This window comes from Oncorhynchus gorbuscha, unplaced genomic scaffold (assembly GCF_021184085.1).
Source record: "Oncorhynchus gorbuscha isolate QuinsamMale2020 ecotype Even-year unplaced genomic scaffold, OgorEven_v1.0 Un_scaffold_42:::fragment_2:::debris, whole genome shotgun sequence".
Lineage (NCBI taxonomy): Eukaryota > Metazoa > Chordata > Actinopteri > Salmoniformes > Salmonidae > Oncorhynchus > Oncorhynchus gorbuscha.
Window position 1 is genome coordinate 39,723 of NW_025745266.1, and position 22,819 is coordinate 62,541.

At 43.6% G+C, this 22,819-nt stretch overlaps 1 protein-coding gene across 1 annotated transcript in view; it reads left to right on the forward strand.

The window, feature by feature from the left end:
- Positions 1-361: 361 nt before the first annotated feature.
- Positions 362-22,819, forward strand: part of LOC124018175 (sorting nexin-27-like) — a 37,749-nt gene continuing 15,291 nt past the window's right edge. The window contains exons 1-5 of the mRNA XM_046333437.1: positions 362-748; positions 8,502-8,733; positions 13,997-14,189; positions 14,777-14,841; positions 14,929-15,033. Of these exons, the coding sequence (XP_046189393.1) occupies positions 438-748; positions 8,502-8,733; positions 13,997-14,189; positions 14,777-14,841; positions 14,929-15,033 (906 nt within the window). The 5' untranslated portion in view covers positions 362-437. The remainder of the gene's footprint in view (positions 749-8,501; positions 8,734-13,996; positions 14,190-14,776; positions 14,842-14,928; positions 15,034-22,819) is intronic.

A 22,819-nucleotide genomic window follows, 5' to 3' on the forward strand; every position in this document is an offset into this window, starting at 1 on the left:
AATTTCCTGGCACCACTCTGCCAGGGCCCTCACCTCCTCCCAGTAGGCTGTTTCGTAATTGTTGGTAATGAGTAGGATTCTGTGTTTTGCCAATGCAAAAGTGATTGCTTTAGATAAAAACACTTGATCTGCCTTACCAATCAAAACTACTTAGAAAATGCAAACATATATTTGGTGGAAAACAAATGTATGTTTCTGGAAGATGCACCATTGCTGTCCTGTTTACAACATGACTGAGCAGCGCATTACTGATGAATTTGAGAAGAGCGCTCCTTCTTCACCGTTTTCTGCCCGTTCAGGTCACGGGCCAAAGACCGGTGCACGGTGATTCAGGTTAATAGAACTCCCTCTGAGTCGGTCTCGAGGAGCTAGGCTGAGCGTATTTCTACTTGTTGTTTTGAAACCGCTAAACACCGACCGGAGGCATTGAGTAGAAGATGGCGGATGTTGAAGGCGATGAAATTAAGTCGGCTCTCCCTTCGGCTTCCCGTAATGGACCCGCTGCAGGTTCGGTAGTCGGTACCGGAGTCCAAAATGCTACCCAAGTGACGTCAGGTCCACGAATGGTTAGAATTGTAAAGTCGGAATCAGGATATGGATTCAACGTTCGTGGACAAGTTAGCGAAGGAGGACAACTGCGAAGCATCAATGGGGAATTGTATGCACCTCTTCAGCATGTCAGTGCTGTTTTGCCTGGAGGGGCAGCGGACCGAGCTGGCATATCAAAGGGTGACAGGATTCTGGAGGTGTAAGTCAGATTTCTTTACCCATAATAGAGGCCGTTAGCTGGCTAGCTAGCTACCTCTGGGGAGGACTGATGCCGCGTTCAAAACAACTGCGAACTCAAATCTCCGACTGGGAAACTCGGAAAAAAGGAGCTCCGACTGGGAAAAATCTATTTGAACGGTCATCCAACTCGGGAAACCGCATCATGCGCGCGTTCAAAACAACTGAGAACTCGGAAAGAATTGAGTTCAAATCATGACGTCAGTGGTCTTCAGATCGGGAATTCGGAGCTCTAGAAAGAGGCCCTAGTTCCCGAGTTGCAATTTTGAGTTGTATGACCTTTCAAATCGAATTCTTCCCATTTCCCGGTTGGTTTGAACACATGGAAGTCGGAGAGTTCCAAGATGTTTTGAACGTTGCAATAACTAGGTATTTAGCAAAGTGGCTAACGTTAGCTAGCTAGCTAGTTAACCTCACTGCAGTAATTGGCTGAAACGTTATCTGTAGCTATCTAGTACACATTAGCTAGCTAGCACCCATGCTAATTAGCTAGCAAGCATTTTAATAAACAAATCCAGACCGATAATCATTGCACAAATTTGCGAGTTTTCAAATCATCGCACCACCACCACAAACAATATGATCTTTGCTAGCTAATTTGGTAGAGTACGTTTGCGCAGTCAGTGAGTGATTTTTAACACTGCTCATGAGTGTTGAATGTCAGAGTTGTCATTGGTTTCTTGGTAACTTTTTAATCATTTTTTGAAATGGGAGATTAAAAAGATAGGGCTCTCTCTGTCTTGCGTCCTCATGACTGACAGGATAATGACAGTGAGTAGGTCAGTTACTGTCACTCAACCATCTGTAGTCCGACAGTTCAACTCAACTGTGTGTGAAATGGGGGTTTTACTCAGTCTGACAGTCTACCATAGGGGGAATTAGCCTGGTTATGTAGGCAGTCAATCATGCTTTGAAGTGTTTGTTTGCCCTATTTCTGAGTGTATTTGTGTGCAAGTCAGTGTGCCTGGGTGGAGTTGATACAGGAAAACCCGGACCCTCGTTTTGAAAACATTTTGGGGCAAGGCCATCACCTCCAATTAGGAAAATATCATTTTAATCATAACATCAGAGGAGGGAATTAACTTTTCATACCTTCCTAAAAAAGTTGCAAAGGAAATGGTCTTCCTTTGTCTTACTCTTGAGGAACAAGAAAATGGAAACGATACCAAGCTTTTCTCGGTCAATGACAAACGAGAAAGAATGAGGAACATGATTGACAACTTGCTGAGGCATCAAAAGGGTATTTCTACTTCCAAATGGCACCCTATTTCCTATGTAGTGCACTATGGGCCCTGGTCAAAAAGAGTGCACTATATAAGGGATAGGGTGATATTGGGACGTAAACCTTTGTCTTCCTAACGGTATGTTTTTATCCATCAACTAGCCACTTTGCCTGTGTCGTATGATAAGTAGTGCTCATGTGTCACATTAATCAGCCACTACTGCTTCCCCAGCAATTGGAAATAAACCTGGTGTGTGTAGTCAAGTTATTCACCTAGTGCCTACACCTCTAGCTCACGTTAGTGGTTCAGGCTTGAAGGTTAGTTTGTTTGTTTACGCATGCACATTTGCTGTTTTCCTAGATGACTTTAGGCTGTTGTCAATCCCTACTTATTTATTGATTGAGGGAAACCTAAAAGTTATGCAATGTTTTATTTTGCAATTTCAATTCATTTAGATCCACCCTTGTCAATGAGTGAAAAATTCTCATGAAGTAGCCAGAAGTTGGCCAACTCTCTTGGTACTGTCCCTTTAAAAAAATAAAAATTAAAAAAAACTTTATTCCAATTCAGTTCACCTACCTTTTACGTTTCGATAAATGGTATTCATGAGATTAATTTGGCAGATGCTACAGAGAACTGTTTTTCTGATTGATAGAAGGATCAAGGCTACATCAAAGCTGTGATGTGGAGAGGGGTTTGCCTACATCTCCCTATATCCCTTTTCTTTCCCCCCCGGTCCCCTCTTTGTCCCCCTTGAGGAAAGTTCCCAATACAGACTCGTTTTCAGCCAGCTACGTTTTCCACTTCATATTAAATGGGGTACTTTTTATTTAAAAGGTTTAATTCGTTAGTCTGTCGAGCCCTCTCCTGCTAGAATGAACGATATACATCTTATAGCGATCTATTGATAGGATAGGTGCCTTTCAGTCACAACGCGAGTGATGACAGGGAAACACAGCAGAGAGGAAGAGGTGAAGCATTTCTATGTGCATATTTTAGACCTAAGCTTGTCTCCTGCCTTCCCGCCTTTGGGACAACGACTCCCATTGTTAGGGTGGAGACTTGAGCGTATAATTTATATACAGATCTCTAGATGCAGTTGAATTTCTTTACGCGGAGGGGAGAGAGCATGATGCTTGTGAATTTGTATGTCCCATGCAATGTAATTGGTAACGATGAGTCAAAATCCACAACTTAGCTACGCAGCGTCATGGAGCATACTATGCTATTTATTGTGTGTGGACTGACCACTGAACAGCAAGTGTTGACTAGTTTATAAAAGGTGAACTAACTGAACAAAGTCGATCTCCTATATCCTTTTGCCATTCATGAATCATATAACGTGGTTATGTCTATGGTATCGTATCGGGACTAGTATACCAAAGGATTTCTTAAGTTTCCTTTCCTAGGATGTCTGGGCTTGCCAGACAGTGACGCTGAAGTGGGTGACTATCGTCACTCAGTGTAAGCTCCTGAATTGGCATCGGTGGGATAGGCTTTCATTTGGCTCCCAAATTTGCACAGGCTACAGGTAGACTTAGGCTTTTTGGCGATTATCTGCAGATAAATTATGAAAATAATTGATGACGATGGTGAATCATCATTGCAGGAATAATGGTTCGAGGAGTGTATAATTTAGAGGTACCCCACTCTACTTATTTTAGTGATTTGTGACCCACAGACACTGCCCCGGTTAGAATGGGAATAAAGCAGCCCAAGAGTTCACACATATGCAAACTTTATTTAAACAAACTGATAAAGATGAACATGGGGATGGTAGTGGTTCTGTAATGGACAGAAACGGAGGTAATGAATACACCAGGGCACAGATGCAAAGGACTGTATAGATTGCATATGCTACCTGCAGAGTATTACACAGTTAACGCAGAGGGGCAACATGCAATAGTAGTAACTATGAAGAACAATATACAAATGTCACACAACTCACTTTTGGCACACACACCATCCCACAAGTCCAGATATGAATGAGTCCAACTGTTGTTGTGCAGGACAGAGATGAGCTTGCTGCTCTCTGACTGCTTGAAGTATTGTGTGACCTGCAGAGTCAAGAGGATGGGCAGCTGTCCGGCCCCTAGTAACCTCCCTAGCAACCTTTCAAGGCACAGGTCACACACATCAGAGAGTTTGAGAGGCACGTTTATGGTACTCCCTAAATTCTCAGGCTCCGGTCGTGGGGAATGGGAGTGTGCAGCTCAGGGTTGCGAGGTGCTGATAAGTCACCGGCAGGGAATTTGTAACAGCCACCCCTAAATATGAGCAACATACAAAATAAGTAATTCCATGCTCGAATGTCAGTCTAGAGCCTATTGGTCCCAAGATAGGTCTGGGCCCCCCATCAGAGGTAGGCAAGGATCAGCGGCGGTTCCTCAACTGAGGCAGGAAAGTCCCCCAGTGCAGGAACCAGAGGAGGACCCAGAGCAGGCCCCAACGGTAAACTTGAGGCCAGATCAGGCGGCAGTGCTGGTGAGCCCAGGGCAGATGGTGGATCAGCTCGGACACCAGAAGCAGGAATAGGTAGTGCCCCTGGGACAGGACACTGGGGAGGGGGGTGTGAGGTCTGGTGTGTCCCCCACCGTCACATCTGGGGTTGAGTCCAGAGGCAGCAGGACTGAATCTGGATCGGGTGTTGCATGCTGGGCAGGTGCATCCTGGACATACTGAATGGGACCAGGGCAATGGCTGGGTCAGGTGAAGCTGTTCTGTCAGTAACTGGTGGCTGGGTCTCCCCATGGGCCCGGGTCAGGGCTGGAACTGTCATCGGAGGTAGCAGCAGACAGGCCCGGTGCTTCTGCAGGATTCCATAGTTCAGGGACAGGCGGTGAGGAATCGGGTCCGGTCAGCAATAGGTTGACCTACCGCTTGGCGATGCTGGCCGAGCCAGGGAGAGGGTTCCCCCAGAGTTCGCCGTGCCGCCAAAGAGGCAGAATACTAAAGTCACAGTCGTAGTCGGTAATGTTGCTGGGGTTGGAGAGGGCTCCCCTGACCGGAGGATGCCCGGGATCTGGTCTGCTATTCGAAGATGCAAAGATCTATTCTGCTCCATACAAACCATATGTTCTTCCTGTACTTCACTCCTGTAGGCTCCATAGAAGGGGTATAATCCACATGGTATTAGTCCACTGTATACCCCAGAGCCATACTCCATTAGACTGCAGGTAGGCAGTATGGAAAGTGCCCTGAATGACCTGCAGAGTCAAGGGATGGGCAGATTTCCGCCCCCTTAGGTTGCTAGGAAGGTTACTATCAGGACACACGTCACCCAGGTTAGAGAGTTTGAGAAGCAGGTTTAGGGTACTCCCTAGACTCTCAGGCTATGGTCCTTGGGAATAAGGACCGGCAGGGAATTCGTAACAATCATTCTGATCCAAGTATGATAATTAGGGCCCTCATCGAATCCAGGCATTAAAACAGAAGTCTTGACTTTAGTAGTGCATCCACTAAATGTATTGAAAATGTATTAATTGTATTTCCTGCAACTTTCTGAAGAGGGTGTGTGTGTGTGTGTGTGGGGGAAGGGGGGGGTGTGTATCAATCCAGTGGGTATTTGTTTTGCAAACACTATCATATGTGCACTATAAAAACGCAGCTAAACAGCCTCTTGCTAGGTGTGCACTTCAATTAAAGGGTAACTACACTTAAAAGTCATCATTTCTCAGGTTTAAGTGTTGTTGTGTGATTTTTTTTAAGAGCAAAAACCTGTGAAAAGCGAAAACTTAAAACAAAATCTTACATTTTTCGAGATAATGTGGGATATTTAATTTGTCTTAATAAAATACACAATTTGAAGAACAAACATGAAACTGTCACAATGATATCTTGTAGTAAAAACTTTAATCTCGAGGAGGTGTTAAAGGGTTAATGTTCTCTTACACATAAAATAGTCCTGATCTTATAGGCCAGGAGTTTCAAAGGTTACTAAAATGAATAAGTAATGATGGAAAAAGTGTGTGGCAGGCAGGCGCTCCCCTGCCCTCCCTCAACCACCTTGGTACTCAGAGGCAGATTAGCCAAGACACCTGATGCTGCTGCCATCTGGCCTCAGCATCGTGAGTTAAGGAGGGAGGCTTGTCACCACAAGGTAAACTTGTAAGGAGTCAGGTAGCCGGTTAGCGCGCTAGTCCAGTAACCGGAAGGTCGCTGGTTAGAATACTCAAGGCGATGTGGTGAAAAATCTGTCTGTGCCCTTGAGCAAGGCACTTAACCCTAATTTGCTCCAACGGCGCTGTACTACTATTGCTGACCCTGTAAAACAAAATATTTTCACTGCACCTATCCGGTGTGTGACAATAAAACCCAGTGCATTTGTAAAGTATTCAGACCCCTTGACTTTTTCCACATTTTGTTACGTTACAGCCTTATTCTAAAATAGATTTTTTATTTTTTATTATCCACTCGTCAATCTACACACTACCCCATAACGACAGCATAAACAGGTTTGCAGAGATGTATTTATTTATTAAAAATAAATTACACATTTACATAAGTATTCAGACCTTTTACTCAGTACTTTGTTGAAGCCCCTTGGGCAGCGTTTACAGCCACGGGTCTTCTTGGGTTTGACACTACAAGCTTAGCACACCTGTATTTGGAGTTTCTCCATTCTCTGCAGATCCTCTCAAACTCTGTCCGGTTGGATGTGGAGCGTCGCTACACAGCTATTTTCAGGTCTCTCCAGAGATGTTTGATCGGGTTCAAGTCCAGGCTCTGGCTGGGCCACTCAAGGACATTGAGACTTGTCCCGAAGCCACTCCTGCATTGTCGTGGCTGTGTGCTTCGAGTCGTTGTCCTGTTGGATGGTGAATCTTCGCCCCAGTCTGAGGTTCTGAGCACTCTGGATTAGGTTTTGATCGTGGATTTCTCTGTACATTTACTCTGTTCATCTTTCCCTCAATCTTACTAGTCTCCCAGTCCCTGCCGCAGAAAAATATCCCTACAGCATGTTCCCTTCCCCAGATCTGTGCCTCGACACAATCCTGTCTCGGAGCTCTACAGACAATTCCTTCGACCTCGTGGCTTGGTTTTGCCCTGACATGCGCTGCCAAATGTGGGATCTGATATAGGCATGTGCCTTTCCAAATCATGTCCAATCAATTGAATTTACTACAGGTGGACTCCAATCAAGTTGTAGAAACATCTCAAGGATGAACAATGGGAACAGGATGTACCTGAGCTCAAGTTTTAAGCATACTTATATAAAATAAGGTATTTCTGTTTTTATTTTTAATAAATGTGCAAATAATTTAAATGTTTTGCTTTGTCATTATGGAGTATTGTGTGTAGATTGATCAGGAAAAACATGCATTTGATCAATTTTAGAATAAGGCTGTAACGTAACAAAATGTGGAAAAAGTGAAGGGGTCTGAATACTTTCCGAATGCACTGTGTCTATATACAGTACAAGTTAAAAGTTTGGACAGCTACTCATTCAAGGGTTTTTATTTCATTTTCATACATTGTAGAATAATAGTGAAGGCAAACTATTAAATTGTGTTAAACAAATCCAAATATATGTTATATTCAGGATTGTTCAAAGTAGCCACCCTTTGCCTTGATGACAGCTTTGCACACTCTTGGCATTCTTTCAACCAGCTTCACCTGGAATGCTTCTCCAACAGTCTTGAAAGAGTTCCCACATATGTTGAGCACTTGTTGGCTGCTTTTCCTTCACTCTGCGTTCCAACTCATCCCAAACCATCTCCATTTGGTTGGGGTCGGGGATTGTGGAGGCCAGATCTGATGCAGCATGCCATCACTCTCCTTGGTCAAATAGCCCTTAAACTAACTGGGAGGTGTGTTGGGGAATAATCAGAATTGGTTGGTAACATAGGTAACATCAACTTGAGATGGTTTTGGATCAGTTGGACCGCGGAGGGAAGGTAATGCAGCCAACAAGTGCTCATCATGTGTGAGAACTCCTTCAAGACTGTTCAAAAAGTATTCCAGGTGAAGCTGGTTGAGAGAATGCAAGAGTATGCAAAGCTGTCATCAAGGAAAAGGGTGGCTACTTTGAAGTTTCTCATATAAAATATATTTTGATTTAACACTTGTTTTCTTTTTAGTTACTACATGACTCCATATGTGTTATTTCATAGTTTTGATGTCTTCACTATTATTTTACAATTTAGAAAATATTAAAAAGAAAGAACATTTAATGAGTAGGTGTCCAAACTTTTGACTGGTACTATATATATTGTTTTTTTATTAGATTTTTTAAAACTATTTTATTTATATATATATATATTTTTGTAGCGATAGGGAATCGATAGCGAGAGACTCACTGCTCAGCCAACATTGGAAAGAGATCAGGGGTAAAAGTTTGGCAGGTTACAGAGCTAGACAGAATAAGGCAAACGTGAATAATTTCAGAGAAGGTGTTGGAGGATAGGTCTAACCAAACACTACCACCCTTAACGGGCATAACATGAGCACCGACTGATCCCGTCCCACCATCTCTCACTCTGCGTCCCACAGTAATGGTGTGAGCGTGGAGGGGGCCACCCACAAGCAGGTGGTGGATCTGATCCGGGCCGGGGAGAGGGAACTGGTGCTTTCTGTGCTGTCTGTGCCGCCCCAGGAGGCAGACTGTCTTGAGGCCGGGGATGAGAGCGCCGCCCAGCTCAGCTATGACTACAGCGACAAGCAGGCCGTGCCCATCTCCATCCCCACATTCAAGCACGTGGAGCAGCACGCCGAGAGGTTTGTGGTGAGTAAAAAATACATAGTTTATGGTGAGGTTTCTGGCTGGCCTTGTTTACTAGAGAATGACTGAACTTTTCTAAAAGCCCAATGTGTCTTTTGCAGTGCAGAGTTCGGCCATGCCAAAATGTGTAGGCCTTTGTCAGTAATCACATATACAATGTGACCTACACTGAGTATGCCAAACATTAGGAACACCTTCCTAATATTAAGTTGTATCCCCCCCCCTTTTGCCGCCAGAACCTCTTCAATTTGTCGGGCGAATGGACTCTACAAGGTGTTGAAAGCAATGCTTCCCACAATTGTCAAGTTGGCTAGATGTCCTTTAGGTGGTGGATCATTCTTGACACACATGGGAAACTGTTAATGGTGATACCCAGCAGCGATGCAGTTCTTGACACAAACCAGTGCGCCTGTCACCTACCATACCCCGTTCAAAGACAGACATTTTTGGTCTTTCCCCTTCACCGTCTGAATGGCAAATATACATGGATTGTGTATCTGTTGTCTCAAGGCTTAAATATCCATATTTTAACCTCTCCTCCCCTTTATCTACCCTGATTTAACAAATGATCAATAGCTTTCATCTGGATTCACTTGGTCAGTCTGTCATGGAAAGAGCAGGTGTTCTTTGTTTTGTTTACAGGGAGTACCAGCACCAGATCAATGTGCCGTGGTATAAGGTATTTGAGGTAGATGTGTACATGAAGGCAGGGTAAAGTTACTAGGCATCAGGATAGATAAGTGTAAAATAAAGAACAGATTAGCAGCAGCAAATGGTGTGTGTGTGCTGAATGTGTGTGGGTGTCAATTCATACCCCTTAACTTATTCCACATTTTGTTGTGTTACAGCATGAATTATTTATTTTTTAAATAGATGTATTTTCTCACCCATCTACACACAATACCCTATAATGCCAAAGCTAAAACATGTTTTTAGAAATGTTTGCTAATTTATTTAAAATTAAATATAGAAATATCTAATTCACACCCCTGAGTCAATACATGTTAGAATCACGTTTGGCAACGAATACAGCCGTGAGTCTTTCTGGGTAAGTCTCTAAGAGATTGTACAATATTTGCACAATATCCTTAAAAAATTATTCAAGCTCTGTCAAGTTGGTTGTTGATCATTGTTAGACTGCCGTTTTCAAGTCTTGCGATATATTTTCAATCCAATTTAAGTCAAAACTAACTAGGCCACTCAGGAAAATGCACTACTGTCTTGGTAAGCAACTCCAGTGTATATTTGGCCTTGTGTTTTTAGGTTATTGTCCTACTGAAAGGTTAATTTTATCTCTGTGTCTGTTGGAAAACAGACTGAATCAGGTTTTCCTCTAGGATTTTGCCTGTGCTTAGTTCTATTGTTTCTTTTTATCCCCCCCAAAATCCCTAGTCCTTGCTAATGACAAGCATACCCATAACATGATGCAGCCACCACCATGCTTAGAAATATGAAGAGTGGTATTCAGTGATGTTCGTTTTGCCCCAAACATAATGCTTTGTATTCAGGACATAAAGTTAATTTCTTTGCAGTTTTACTTCAGGGCCTTATTGCAAACAGGATGCATGTTTTGGATCATTTTTATTGTACAGGCTGTAATTGATTTATGCTGTCATTTAGGCTACTATTGTGATATGACTACAATGTTGTTGATCCATCCTCCATTTTCTCCTATCACAGCCATTGTTTTAAAGTCACCAATTCTTGAGCCGCTTCTGGTAACTGAGTTAGGAAGGACGCCTGTATCTTTGTAGTAACTGGTGTATTGATAACTTCACCATGCTCAATCTACCAATAGATGCCCTTGCGAGGCATTGGAAAACCTCCCTAACCACTATTATTGAACATGGAATGAGTCCCCCAAAAATAATGAAACAAATTCTTACTCCTGAACTGATTTAGGCTTGCCATACCAAAGGGGTTGAATACTTATTGACTCAAGACATTTCATTTTTTATTCATTTGTAAAAAATGTCTAAAAACATAATTCCACTTTGACATTATGGGGTATTGTGTGTAGGCCAGTGACACATTATTTAGATTAAATCCATTTTAAATTCAGGCTGTAACCCAACAAAATGTGGAAAAAGTGAAGTGGTGTGAATACTTTCTGAAGGTGAGTGTGCATAGGGTCAGTGCAAGATAATTCATGGTTACCGGGACTAACTATTTAGCAGTTTTATGGCTTGGGGGTAGTAGCTGTCGCACCGCCCTCTGTAGCGCTTTGCAATCAACGGCGGTGCATTTGTCAAACCAAGCAGGGATGCAGCCAGTCAAAATGCTCTCGATGGTGCAGCTGTAGAAATTTGAGGATCCAAGGGCCCATGCCAAAAAAAATGTTTTTTTGGGGGGGAGAGGCGCTGCCATGCTCTCTTCATGACTGCAGGTTCCTGTGGACTAAGGCTGTTACGGTGACAGTATTACCGCCACACCAGCAGTCACGAGTCAAATTCCACGTGACCATTTAGTCACATAACTGGGTTTCTCCAAAACTGCGCTCTGATGCTGCTGATGGTCATTAGTATTCTACCAAACTTTCTAACTGCCAGTCGCTTATGTAGCCTAGCCCATAGTCTTATGTTTTGATACGGTGTGTATCACAACTGAGTGAAACATGTTCTTATAAGCCCAGTCATTATACAATGGTGGAAAGTAAAGACACCTTAGAAAAGGACTTAAGTGAAAGTCACCCAGTAAAATACTACTTGAGTAAAAGTACATGTAATTGCTCAAATATACATATTTATCAAAAGTAAATATTATTTCATATTCCTTATATTAAGCAAACCAGATGGCACAGTTGGCTTTTTATTTATTTGTAGATTTTTTTTTTTTCCGGATAGCCAGAGGCACACTCCAACACCATTTGCAAACAAAGCATTTCTGTTTAGTGAGTCCACCAGATCAGGCAGTAAGGATGACCAGGTAGGTTCTCTTGATAAGTGTGAGCTTGATAATTGCGAAGCATTCGAAATGTAACGAGCTGTCAGGGAAAATGTATGGAGTAAAAAGTAGTATTAAAAGTTGCTGAATGTGAAGTACAGATGCCACCCAAAAAACTAAGTAGCACTTTAAAGTCATTTTCCTTAAGTACACGATTTGTGTAATTGCATGTGAAAAGAGTTTTGACTGGCCACTATTTAAGAGTATCCCAGCTTTCTTATGCTGCAGTATTTATTGCTCAATTCTTAAAATTAAGCACATTCATTCACTTTCCAAAGGTGAGTTTCAAGTTTGGGGAAGCTAATTTTCACCACAAAAATGCATCTTTTTTTATACTAAAGAAAAATATAAATGCTACATGCAACAATTTCAAAGGCAGTAACGTAACAAAATGTGTGAAATATCAAGGGGTTTGAATACTGTGTTGGTCCTGTAGCTCATGCACTGTACATACCACAGTGCATTTGGAAATGGCATATATTATATTATTATTACACACAGTGCATTTGGAAAGTATTCAGGACCCTTGACTTTTTCCACATTTTGTTACCTTACAGCCTTATTCTAAAATGGATTAAAATATTTTTTTCCCCCTCATCAATCTAAAAACTACCCAATCATGACAAAGCATAAACAGTTCTTTAGAAATTGTTGCTAATTTAATAAAAATATTTTAATATCACATTTACTCAGTACTTTGTTGAAGCACCTTTGACAGTGATTGCAGCCTCGAGTCTTCTTGGGTATGACGCTACAAGCTTGGCACACCTGTATTTGGGGAGTTTCTCCCATTCTTCTCTGCAGATCCTCTCAAGCTCTGTCAGGTTGGGTGGGGAGCTTGGCTCTGGCTGGACCACTCAAGGACATTCAGAGACTTGTCCCTGAAGCCTCTCCTGCGTTGTCTTGGCTGTGTGCTTAGGGCATTGTCCTGTTGGAAGGTGAACCTTCGCCCTAGTCTGAGGTTGTGAGCTCTCTGGAGCAAGTTTTCATCAAATATCTCTCTCTGTACTTTGCTCCGTTCATCTTTCCCTCAATGCTGACGAGTTTCTCGGTCCCACATAATGAATTTGGACCAAAGGACAGATTTCCATCGGTCTAATGTCCATTGCTCGTGTTTGTTGGACCAAGCAAGTCTCTTCTTATAGGTGTCTTTTAGTAATGGTTTCTTTTCAGCAATTTGACCATGAAGGCCTGATTTGACGCAGTCTCCTCTGCCCAGTTGACGTTGATGTGTCTCTTACTTTAACTCTGAAGCATTTATTTGGGCTGCAATTTCTGAGGCTGTTAACTCTAATGAACTTCTCTGCAGCAGAGGTAACTCTGGGTCTTCCTTTCCTGTGGCTGTCCTCATGAGAGCCAGTTTCTTCATCAGCGCTTGGTTTTTGTGACTGCACTTGAGACATTTTCCAGATTGACTGACCTTCATGTCTTAAAGTAATGGACTGTCGTTTCTCTTTGTTTATTTGAGCTGTTCTTGCCATAATATGGACTTGTTCTTTTACCAAATAGGCTATCTTCTGTTTACCAACCCTACCTTGTCACAATGCAACTGATTGGCTCAAACCCATTAAGGAAAGAAATTCCACAAATGTACTTTTTAACTTCTCTAAGGTATAGGCACACCTGTTAATTCAAATGCATTCCAGGTGACTACCTCATGAAGCTGGTTGAGAAAATGCCAAGAGTGCAAAGCTGTCATCAAGGCTACTTTGATGAATCCCAAAAATGAAATATATTTTGATTTGTTTCACACTTTTTCGTTACTGCATGATTCTATATTATTTCATAGTTTTTGATGTCTTCACTATTATTCTACAATGTAGAAAATAGTCAAAATAAAGAAAATCCCTGGTATAAGGCAATAAATAGGCCAATAGTGGCAAAGTAATTACAATTTAGCAATTTACACTGGAGTGATATGTGCAGATGTACACCAGTATTTCTACTTGCACAAAAGAGCAGGAAAAACAAATATGGGGATGAGGTAGTTGGTGGTGTGCAACTTTTGTGTGTGTGTCTGTTGTGGGGATTGGAAATGATGCAGACAATTACATTGATGAAAGCTACGATCTGTCTGCAATATTAAAGCTGATCTACCACCTAAAAAAAATATAAAACTACAAATGTTTTTCTAGGCACATTGGTGTTCCCAAATTTAAGTCCAGGTCACACAACAAAATATTTAGAAGCATATGCAACCAAAATGGTCACACTTTAGAGCCCTGTGTACATGTCTCATCTTTTACAAGTGAATACTGTGCATAATTTCCCCTGTGTTCTGTCATATGCCACCTTACCGCTCACGTCGGTCTGTTCCCTACAGGTGTACAACGTGTACATGTCGGGCAGGCAGCTGTGCTCCAAGCGCTACCGGGAGTTTGCTATCCTGAACCAGAACCTGAAGAGGGAGTTTGCCAGTTACACCTTCCCCAAGATCCCAGGGAAGTGGCCCTTCTCCCTGTCTGAGCAGCAGCTGGACACACGCCGCAGGGGCCTGGAGGAGTACCTGGAGAGAGGTGAGAGAGAGAGAAGGAAGCAAAGGTAGAGAAAGAGGTAGAGTGTACCTGTAGAGAATTGAGGAGAGCTAAAGAAAAGGAAAAAACTTAAGGATTGTAACTTAATTCCCTTCAATGACGTGTAACGGACATGCAGATAGTGCCTATAGCGCCAACACCACAGGTATCATATTACACATAGAGATGTGTATATATTACTATTATTACGTTCTATTTCATTCTGTGGTATTACACCTCTTCCATATGTCAGTGCTGGAGATCAGTTGAGGAGAGATGAAAAACAGCACGTGCTTTATTTTTCGAATGCCTGTGTGAGTTAATTAGAGGAACAAGTAGCACAGAAATCTGACTTTTGGAGAAGTGAGAAACCACGTATGCTGTAATGCAGTGTGTCGAAATCCAAGATAGCTCAATCTCCTGCAGACAGATGGCAAATCATTGCAATACTTGTGGAATGCCCTGGAACGTGTATGTACCGGTAATATAACTGCAGTGCACATTGTGTCCAACTTCAAGTGTGCACGTGAATGCAATATGGTAAGACAACCTTTTGCTCTCTCTGTTTCTCTTATTTTCTCCTTCTGTAGTTTGTTCAGTACGGGTGATTGGTGAGAGTGACATCATGCAGGAATTCCTTTCTGAATCAGATGAGGTACGTTTGTGCAGACCATTTCCGTAGCTCCAGGAGAGCATCTTAAAACACACACACACTGATACTCACCTTTCCTTTCTCTGTCAGAATTACAATGGCATTTCAGACGTGGAGCTGCGGATAGCCCTGCCAGACAAGACCATCATCTCTGTCAGGGTGCGCAAGAACAGCACAACTGACCAAGTCTACCAGGTATAGAACTGTTTTTATAGAGAAGTTCCTCACTTGTAGTCAAATATATGCTGACCAAACCGGGCGCGCGCGCACGCATGTTGATTTTTGTATCTCGACACCAGACGTGATCAGGACACCCAAGTTGAAGTATCAAAATAAACTCTGAACCAATTATATTAATTTGGGGACATGTCGAAAAGCATTAAACATTTATGGCAATGTAGCTAGCTAGCTTGCTGTTACTAGCTAATTTGTCCTGGGATATAAACATTGGGTTGTTATTTTACCTGAAACGTCCTCTACTCCGACAACAGATAAAACGGCAAACCGAATTCCTTTCTCGTCATCTCTCCTCCTTCCTCAGGCTTCTTTTTTACTTCTTTGGCGGTTGACAACCAACTTTACGGGGCGTTACTACAACCAACTGGTGGAGTGTGGATGTCAGTTCATCTTTCAATCACCCACGTGGGTATATGCTCCTAAACACCAATGAGGGGATGGCACATGGGTATATGCTCTCAAAAACCAATGAGAAGATGGGAGAGGCCGGGCTTGCAGCACGTTGAGTGTCACAAATAGGACCTATTTCTATTTTAGCGCCTGGTCACGCAGACGCTCGCAAGCAGTGCGGTTGCAATGACTGAATAACATGTATGTGTACATTTATTTTGCGACGCAAGCGGTATGGTCAGCATGTGTAACCATTTTGGTTGCATATGCTCCTAAATATTGTGCTGTGCGACCTGAAATTTTATTTTGGGAGCAACTGTGTGCCAAAAAAAAAATAATCACCCAGATAATTGTTGTAATGATTAGGCTTCGCTGTACCGTTGATACCGAGTGCCCCTTAGAAATTGGTCTCTGCCTAGGAAACTGCTCGGACTAGCATTTTATTCAAGCCATTATTAGAGGGACAGTACAAAGCACGAACAAGGTCGAGAGGGAGAGGAGTTGGCAGCCCCCGATGGTACCACTGGACACCGGTGCTATGGCGCTGGCATTTTCCACCTCTCAAAACATACTGCTAATAAAGTTAACAAAGCACTAACTAGTTTCGCTAGCTATTGTAATGAATAGCTATAGTGCCTTCAGAATGTATTTGCACCCCTTGACTTTTTCCACATTTTGTTGTTACAGCCTGAATTTAAGATGGATTGATTTGACATTTTGTATCACTAGCCTACACACATTACCCCATAAGTGGAATTATGTTTTTCAAAATGTTTTGTCCATAAGTATTCAACCCCTTTTGTTATGGCAAGCCTAAATTTACATTTACATTACATTTAAGTCATTTAGCAGACGCTCTTATCCAGAGCGACTTACAAATTGGTGCATTCACCTTATGACATCCAGTGGAACAGCCACTTTACAATAGTGCATCTAAATATTTTAATGGGGGGGGGGGTGAGAAGGATTACTTTATCCTATCCTAAGTATTCCTTAAAGATGTGGGGTTTCAGGTGTCTCCGGAAGGTGGTGATTGACTCCGCTGTCCTGGCGTCGTGAGGGATTTTGTTCCACCATTGGGGAGCCAGAGCAGCGAACAGTTTTGACTGGGCTGAGCGGGAACTGTACTTCCTCAGTGGTAGGGAGGCGAGCAGGCCAGAGGTGGATGAACGCAGTGCCCTTATTTGGGTGTAGGGCCTGATCAGAGCCTGGAGGTACTGAGGTGCCGTTCCCCTCACAGCTCTGTAGGCAAGCACCATGGTCTTGTAGCGGATGCGAGCTTCAACTGGAAGCCAGTGGAGAGAGCGGAGGAGCGGGGTGACGTGAGAGAACTTGGGAAGGTTGAACACTAGACGGGCTGCGGCGTTCTGGATGAGTTGTAGGGGTTTAATGGCACAGGCAGGGAGCCTAGCCAACAGCGAGTTGCAATAATCCAGACGGGAGATGACAAGTGCCTGGATTAGGACCTGCGCCGCTTCCTGTGTGAGGCAGGGTCGTACTCTGCGGATGTTGTAGAGCATGAACCTACAGGAACGGGCCACCGCCTTGATGTTAGTTGAGAACGACAGGGTGTTGTCCAGGATCACGCCAAGGTTCTTAGCGCTCTGGGAGGAGGACACAATGGAGTTGTCAACCGTGATGGCGAGATCATGGAACGGGCAGTCCTTCCCCGAGAGGAAGAGCAGCTCCGTCTTGCCGAAGTTCAGCTTGAGGTGGTGATCCGTCATCCACACTGATATGTCTGCCAGACATGCAGAGATGCGATTCACCACCTGGTCATCAGAAGGGGGAAAGGAGAAGATTAATTGTGTGTCGTCTGCATAGCAATGATAGGAGAGACCATGTGAGGTTATGACAGAGCCAAGTGACTTGGTGTATAGCGAGAATAGGAGAGGGCCTAGAACAGAGCCCTGGGGACACCAGTGGTGAGAGCGCGTGGTGAGGAGACAGATTCTCGCCACGCCACCTGGTAGGAGCGACCTGTCAGGTAGGACGCAATCAAGCGTGGGCCGCGCCGGAGATGCCCAACTCGGAGAGGGTGGAGAGGAGGATCTGATGGTTCACAGTATCGAAGGCAGCCGATAGGTCTAGAAGGATGAGAGCAGAGGAGAGAGAGTTAGCTTTAGCGGTGCGGAGCGCCTCCGTGATACAGAGAAGAGCAGTCTCAGTTGAATGACTAGTCTTGAAACCTGACTGATTTGGATCAAGAAGGTCATTCTGAGAGGGATAGCGGGAGAGCTGACCAAGGACGGCACGTTCAAGAGTTTTGGAGAGAAAAGAAAGAAGGGATACTGGTCTGTAGTTGTTAACATCGGAGGGATCGAGTGTAGGTTTTTTCAGAAGGGGTGCAACTCTCGCTCTCTTGAAGACTGAAGGGACGTAGCCAGCGGTCAGGGATAAGTTGATGAGCGAGGTGAGGTAAGGGAGAAGGTCTCCGGAAATGGTCTGGAGAAGAGAGGAGGGGATAGGGTCGAGCGGGCAGGTTGTTGGGCGGCCGGCCGTCACAAGACGCGAGATTTCATCTGGAGAGAGAGGGGAGAAAGAGGTCAGAGCACAGGGTAGGGCAGTGTGAGCAGAACCAGCGGTGTCGTTTGACTTAGCAAACGAGGATCGGATGTCGTCGACCTTCTTTTCAAAATGGTTGAAAGTCATCTGCAGAGAGGGAGGAGGGGGGGATTCAGGAGGGAGGAGAAGGTGGCAAAGAGCTTCCTAGGGTTAGAGGCAGATGCTTGGAGTTTAGAGTGGTAGAAAGTGGCTTTAGCAGCAGAGACAGAGGAGGAAAATGTAGAGAGGAGGGAGTGAAAGGATGCCAGGTCCGCAGGGAGGCGAGTTTTCCTCCATTTCCGCTCGGCTGCCCGGAGCCCTGTTCTGTGAGCTCGCAATGAGTCGTCAAGCCACGGAGCGGGAGGGGAGGACCGAGCCGGCCTGGAAGATAGGGGACATAGAGAGTCAAAGGATGCAGAAAGGGAGGAGAGGAGGGTTGAGGAGGCAGAATCAGGAGATGGGTTGGAGAAGGTTTGAGCAGAGGGAAGAGATGATAGGATGGAAAAGGAGAGAGTAGCGGGGGAGAGAGAGCGAAGGTTGGGACGGCGCGATACCATCCGAGTAGGGGCAGTGTGGGAAGTGTTGGATGAGAGCGAGAGGGAAAAGGATACAAGGTAGTGGTCGGAGACTTGGAGGGGAGTTGCAATGAGGTTAGTGGAAGAACAGCATCTAGTAAAGATGAGGTCGAGCATATTGCCTGCCTTGTGAGTAGGGGGGGAAGGTGAGAGGGTGAGGTCAAAAGAGGAGAGGAGTGGAAAGGAGGCAGAGAGGAATGCGTCAAAGGTAGACGTGGGGAGGTTAAAGTGGCCCAGAACTATGAGAGGTGAGCCGTCCTCAGGAAAGGAGCTTATCAAGGCATCAAGCTCATTGATGAACTCTCCGAGGGAACCTGGAGGGCGATAAATGATAAGGATGTTAAGCTTGAAAGGGCTGGTAACTGTGACAGCATGAAATTCAAAGGAGGCGATAGACAGATGGGTAAGGGGAGAAAGAGAGAATGACCACTTGGGAGAGATAAGGATCCCGATGCCACCACCCCGCTGACCAGAAGCTCTCGGGGTGTGCGAGAACACGTGGGCGGACGAAGAGAGAAATAAATAAGTTCAGGAGTAAACTTTTGATTAACAAGTCACAAGTTGCATGGACTCACTCTGTGTGCAAAAAGTGTTTATTCTTTTTTTAATGACTAGCTCGTCTCTGTACCCCACACGTACTGTAAGGTCCCTCAGTTGATCATTGAATTTCAAACACAGATTCAACCACAAAGACCAGGGATGTTTTCCAATGCCTTGCAAAGATGGGCACTTGTTGGTAGATGGGTAAAAAAAGCAGACATTGAATATTCCTTTGCGCATGGTGAAGTTATTTTATCTTTGGATGGCGTATCAATACACCTTCACTACAAAGATACAGGCGTCCTTCCTAACTCAGTTGCCAGAGAGGAAGGAAACTGCTCAGGGATTTCACCGTGAGGCCAATGGTGACTTTAAAATAGTTAGAGTTTAATGTTTGTAATAGGAGAAAATTGAGGAAGGATCAAGAACATTGTAGTTACTCCGCAATACTAACCTAATTGACAGAGTGAAAAGAAGGAAGCCTGTACAGAATATTAAAAAACATGCATATAGTTTGCAACAAGGCACTAAAGTAATACTTACTGTGAAAAATGTGACAAAGCAATTCACTTTTATATATAAAGTGTTATGTTTGGGGCAAATCCACTACAACACATTACTGAGTAGCGCACTCTATATTTTCAAGAATAGTGGTGGCTGCATCATGTTATGGGTGTGCTTGTAATTGTTAAGAACTAGGGAGAATTTCAGGGTAAAAAATATTAAGGAATGAAGCTAATCACAGGCAAAATCTTAGAGGAAAACCTGGAACAGTATGCTTTCCACCAGACCCTGGGAGATGAATTCACTTTCAACAGGACAATAACCTAAAACACAAGGCTCAATATACACTGGAGATGCTTACCAAGACGACATTGAATTTTCCTGAGTGGCCTAGTTTTGACTTACACCGGGTGGACAAAACATTGCTCTTTCCATGACAGACTGACTAGGTAAATCCAGGTGAAACTAGGATCCCTTGTTGATATCCACTTCAATCTGTGTAGATGAAGGGGAAGGGTTTTTAATCCTTGATAAAATTGAGACATGGATTGTGTGTGTGTGTGCCATTCTGTGATTGAAGTGCCTTTGCCTTATGGTAGTAGGTACCAGGCGCACCAGTTTGAGTGTGTCAAGAACTGCAACGCTGCTGGGTTTTTCACGCTCAACATTTTCTCTGTCTGTATCAAGAATTGTCCACCAGCCAACTTGACAAAATTGTGGGAAGCATTGGAGTCAACATGGGTTAGCATTCCTGTGGAACAATTTTGACACCTTGTAGAGTCCATGCCCTGACGAATTGAGGCTGTTCTGAGGGCAAAAGGGGGTCAAACTCAATACTAGGAAGGTGTTAATCAGTAAATTAGACATTGAAGTTGAACCCTGTAAGAATCTTGCATCCACAGTGCATTCAGGAAGTGTTCAGACCCTTTTTTCCACATTTTGTTACGTTACAGCCTTATTCTAAAATTGATCCAATTTTGATCAAATTTGATTGATAAAAAAATTCTCTCACCAATCTTCACACAATAACCCATAATGACAAAGCAAAAAGTTAATTTTTTTATTTTTGCAAATGTATTAAAATTGTTACTGAAATATCACAGTTACATAAGTATTCAGACCATTTACTTAGTACTTTGTTGAAGCACCTTTGTCAGCGATTACGCCCTCGAGTGTACTTTGGTATGACGCTACAAGCTTGGCACACCTGTATTTAGGGAGTTTCACCCATTCTTCTCTGCAGATCCTCTCAAGCTCTGTCCGGTTGAATGGGGAGCATTGCTGCACAGCTATTTTCCGGTCTCTCCAGAGATGTTTGGTTGGGTTCAAGTTCGGGCTCTGGCTGAGCCACTCAAGGATATTCAGAGACTTGTCCCGAAGCCACTCTTGCATCGTCTTGGCTGTGTGCTTAGGGTCATTGTACTGTTGGAAGGTGAACATTCACCCCAGTTTGAGGTCCTGAGTGCTCTGGTGCAGGTTTTCATCAATGATCTCTCTACTTTGTTCCTTTCATCTTTCCCTCTATGCTGACTAGTCTCCCAGTCCTTTTTGCCACTGAAAAACATCCCCACAGCATGATGATGCTGCCACCACAATGCTTCACAGTTGGGATGGTGCCAGGTTTCTTCCAGATGTGACGTTTGGCATTCAGGCCAAAGAGTTCAATCTTAGTATCATCAAATCAGAGAATATTGTTTCTCATGGTCTGAGAGTCTATAGGTGCCTTTTGGCAAACTCCAAGCGGGCTGTCATGCCTTTTTTACTGAGGAGTGGCTTCCATAAACGCCTGATTGGTGGAGTGCTGCAGAGATGGTTGTCCTTTTGGAAGGTTCTCCCATCTTCAAAGGGGAACTCTAGAGCTCTCTGAGTGACCAACGGGTTCATGGTCACCTCCCTGGCCAAGGCTCTTCTCCCCCGTTTGGCCAGGGAGCCAACTCTAGGAAGAGTCTTAGTGTTTACAAACTTCTTCCATTTAAGATTGATGGAGACCACTGTGTTCTTGGGGACATTCAATGCTGCATCCATTTTTTTTGGTACCCTTCCCCAGATTTGTGCCTCGAAAACAATCCTGTCTCGGTACTCAACAGACAATTGTTTCGACCTCATGGCTTGGTTTTTGCTCTGACTTGCACTGTCAAATGTGGGACCTTACATTTGAATTTACCACAGGTGGACACCAAGTTGTAGAAACATCTCAAGGATGATCAATTGAAATAGGATGCACCTGAGCTCAATTTCAAGTCTCATAACAAAGGGTCTGAATACTTACAGGCATTTCTGTATAAAAAAAAAACTGCTTTCAGTTTGTCGTTATGAGGTATTGCTGATGAGAATAAGGCTATAACGTTAAAAAAAAAGTTGAGTCAAGGGGTCTGAACTGTAGCTGTCACTTAAAAAAAATTGTATTGTATAACTACTAGGTGTAGTGGAACTACTAGGGATGCACAATGTATCGCTAAGCATATTAGCTAAAAATGCCAATATCTGCCTGATATGCAAAACCAATGTCAAAGCTGATGTGCTTACCTATATAACGTAGGTAGTTGAAGTAATGATGCCACACATACTGCGCTACACGTGCAACACAGCATTCCTAACCTAGCCCACAATGCCTGCTGTGTGGATCTATTTTGAAGTTTCAAAGGAAGATAACAAGAAGGTCATATGTAAAATTGCTGTGCTATTATTTCCCGAGGGGAGAAAGTGGTATCTTTCAATACCATAAATGTAATTACTCATTTGAAAGTGCATCACCCCCAGACTTTCAGCGACTACTTAGAGCAAAAGTAGAAAAAGATCAAGTGTACACTTCCAACAAGTTCAAGTTGAGCAGTCATTTGAAAGAGTAAGACAATTTCAACAAGAAGATAATGGGATTCATTGCCCTTGACAATCAACTGTTCTCTGTCGTGGATGATATTGGCTTTTGCCGACTGGTCGAATACCTCGAGCCCCGGTACACACTACCAAGTAGGCGCTATTTTTCAGATGTTGCCCTACCGGAGTTACAGTATTGTTGAAACGCACATCCAGAGGAAAGCCTTATTGCATTGGTCAAGAATGTGCCGGTTCTCATACCGCTGCTGGCATTTTAAAGCCATTTGAGAACATGTTTGAAACTTGGAAACATAAACACACTCCTAGCTCCATTCGAACAACTGACTGGAGAAATAAGCTCATCAACTGCGTCT